The 676-nt window shown below is 29.1% G+C and overlaps 1 protein-coding gene across 1 annotated transcript in view; it reads right to left on the bottom strand.

Moving 5' to 3' along the window:
• The window catches only part of LOC107614150 (terpene synthase 10), a 4847-nt gene that overhangs the window by 1266 nt on the left and 2905 nt on the right, over positions 1-676 (bottom strand). Inside the window, exon 4 of the mRNA XM_016316378.2 lies at positions 93-311. Within this exon, the coding sequence (XP_016171864.1) occupies positions 93-311 (219 nt within the window). The remainder of the gene's footprint in view (positions 1-92; positions 312-676) is intronic.

The following is a 676-nucleotide window of genomic DNA, read 5'->3' as shown; positions in this document are numbered from 1 at the left end:
TGTTTTTTTTTATTTATTATTGTACGTGGCAAAATTTCAAATGTGGTGTAGGCAAAGAAATTTAATATCAGTAGTGAGTATGAATTACTAACCTGTCAATTGCTTCCGTGAAAAGCTTTAATTCTTCTAGAGTTCCATAAACATCATAAAGATCATCAATTATGGTTGCTAAGGAAGTGACCTTTGCTAGAGTTGTTCTAGAAAACTCAAGATCTGGCTCAAAGCTCATTCCCATACCCCAAAAGTAGCTCTCTACCAATCTATCCCTTGCAAAGTTCAACTGTTCTGGAAGGCCAATTTTTCTCCACCATCTTAATAAAGAAATGAACCCCCTTTTATTAAGAATTTAATCAAATGCAGAAAGATACTCCTCTTGAAGTGTTTGTTTTCTCTACTTATATATCTACTGTATTAACGAAGATCTTGAGAAATTTGATAAACAATTTCTTAAAAGAGATATTTTATCATATATATTCATTGCTATTTTTAAAAATACTTGAAATCCAAAACACTTTAATTAAAACATAAAATATTTCTTATTTTACACGTGCAAATTTAATAAATTTGGGGTTAGTTTACCCGTTTCTGTAATAGCTTAGGTTTTCTTCTTTATGGATTTTTATGGCCTCATCATCTCATTACATAAAAAATATATATATATATATGCAATATACTA

This window comes from Arachis ipaensis, chromosome B08 (genome assembly GCF_000816755.2).
Source record: "Arachis ipaensis cultivar K30076 chromosome B08, Araip1.1, whole genome shotgun sequence".
NCBI lineage: Eukaryota > Viridiplantae > Streptophyta > Magnoliopsida > Fabales > Fabaceae > Arachis > Arachis ipaensis.
The sequence above is the reverse complement of the archived record's forward strand: the minus strand, read 5'-3'. Positions and strand labels throughout refer to the sequence as shown.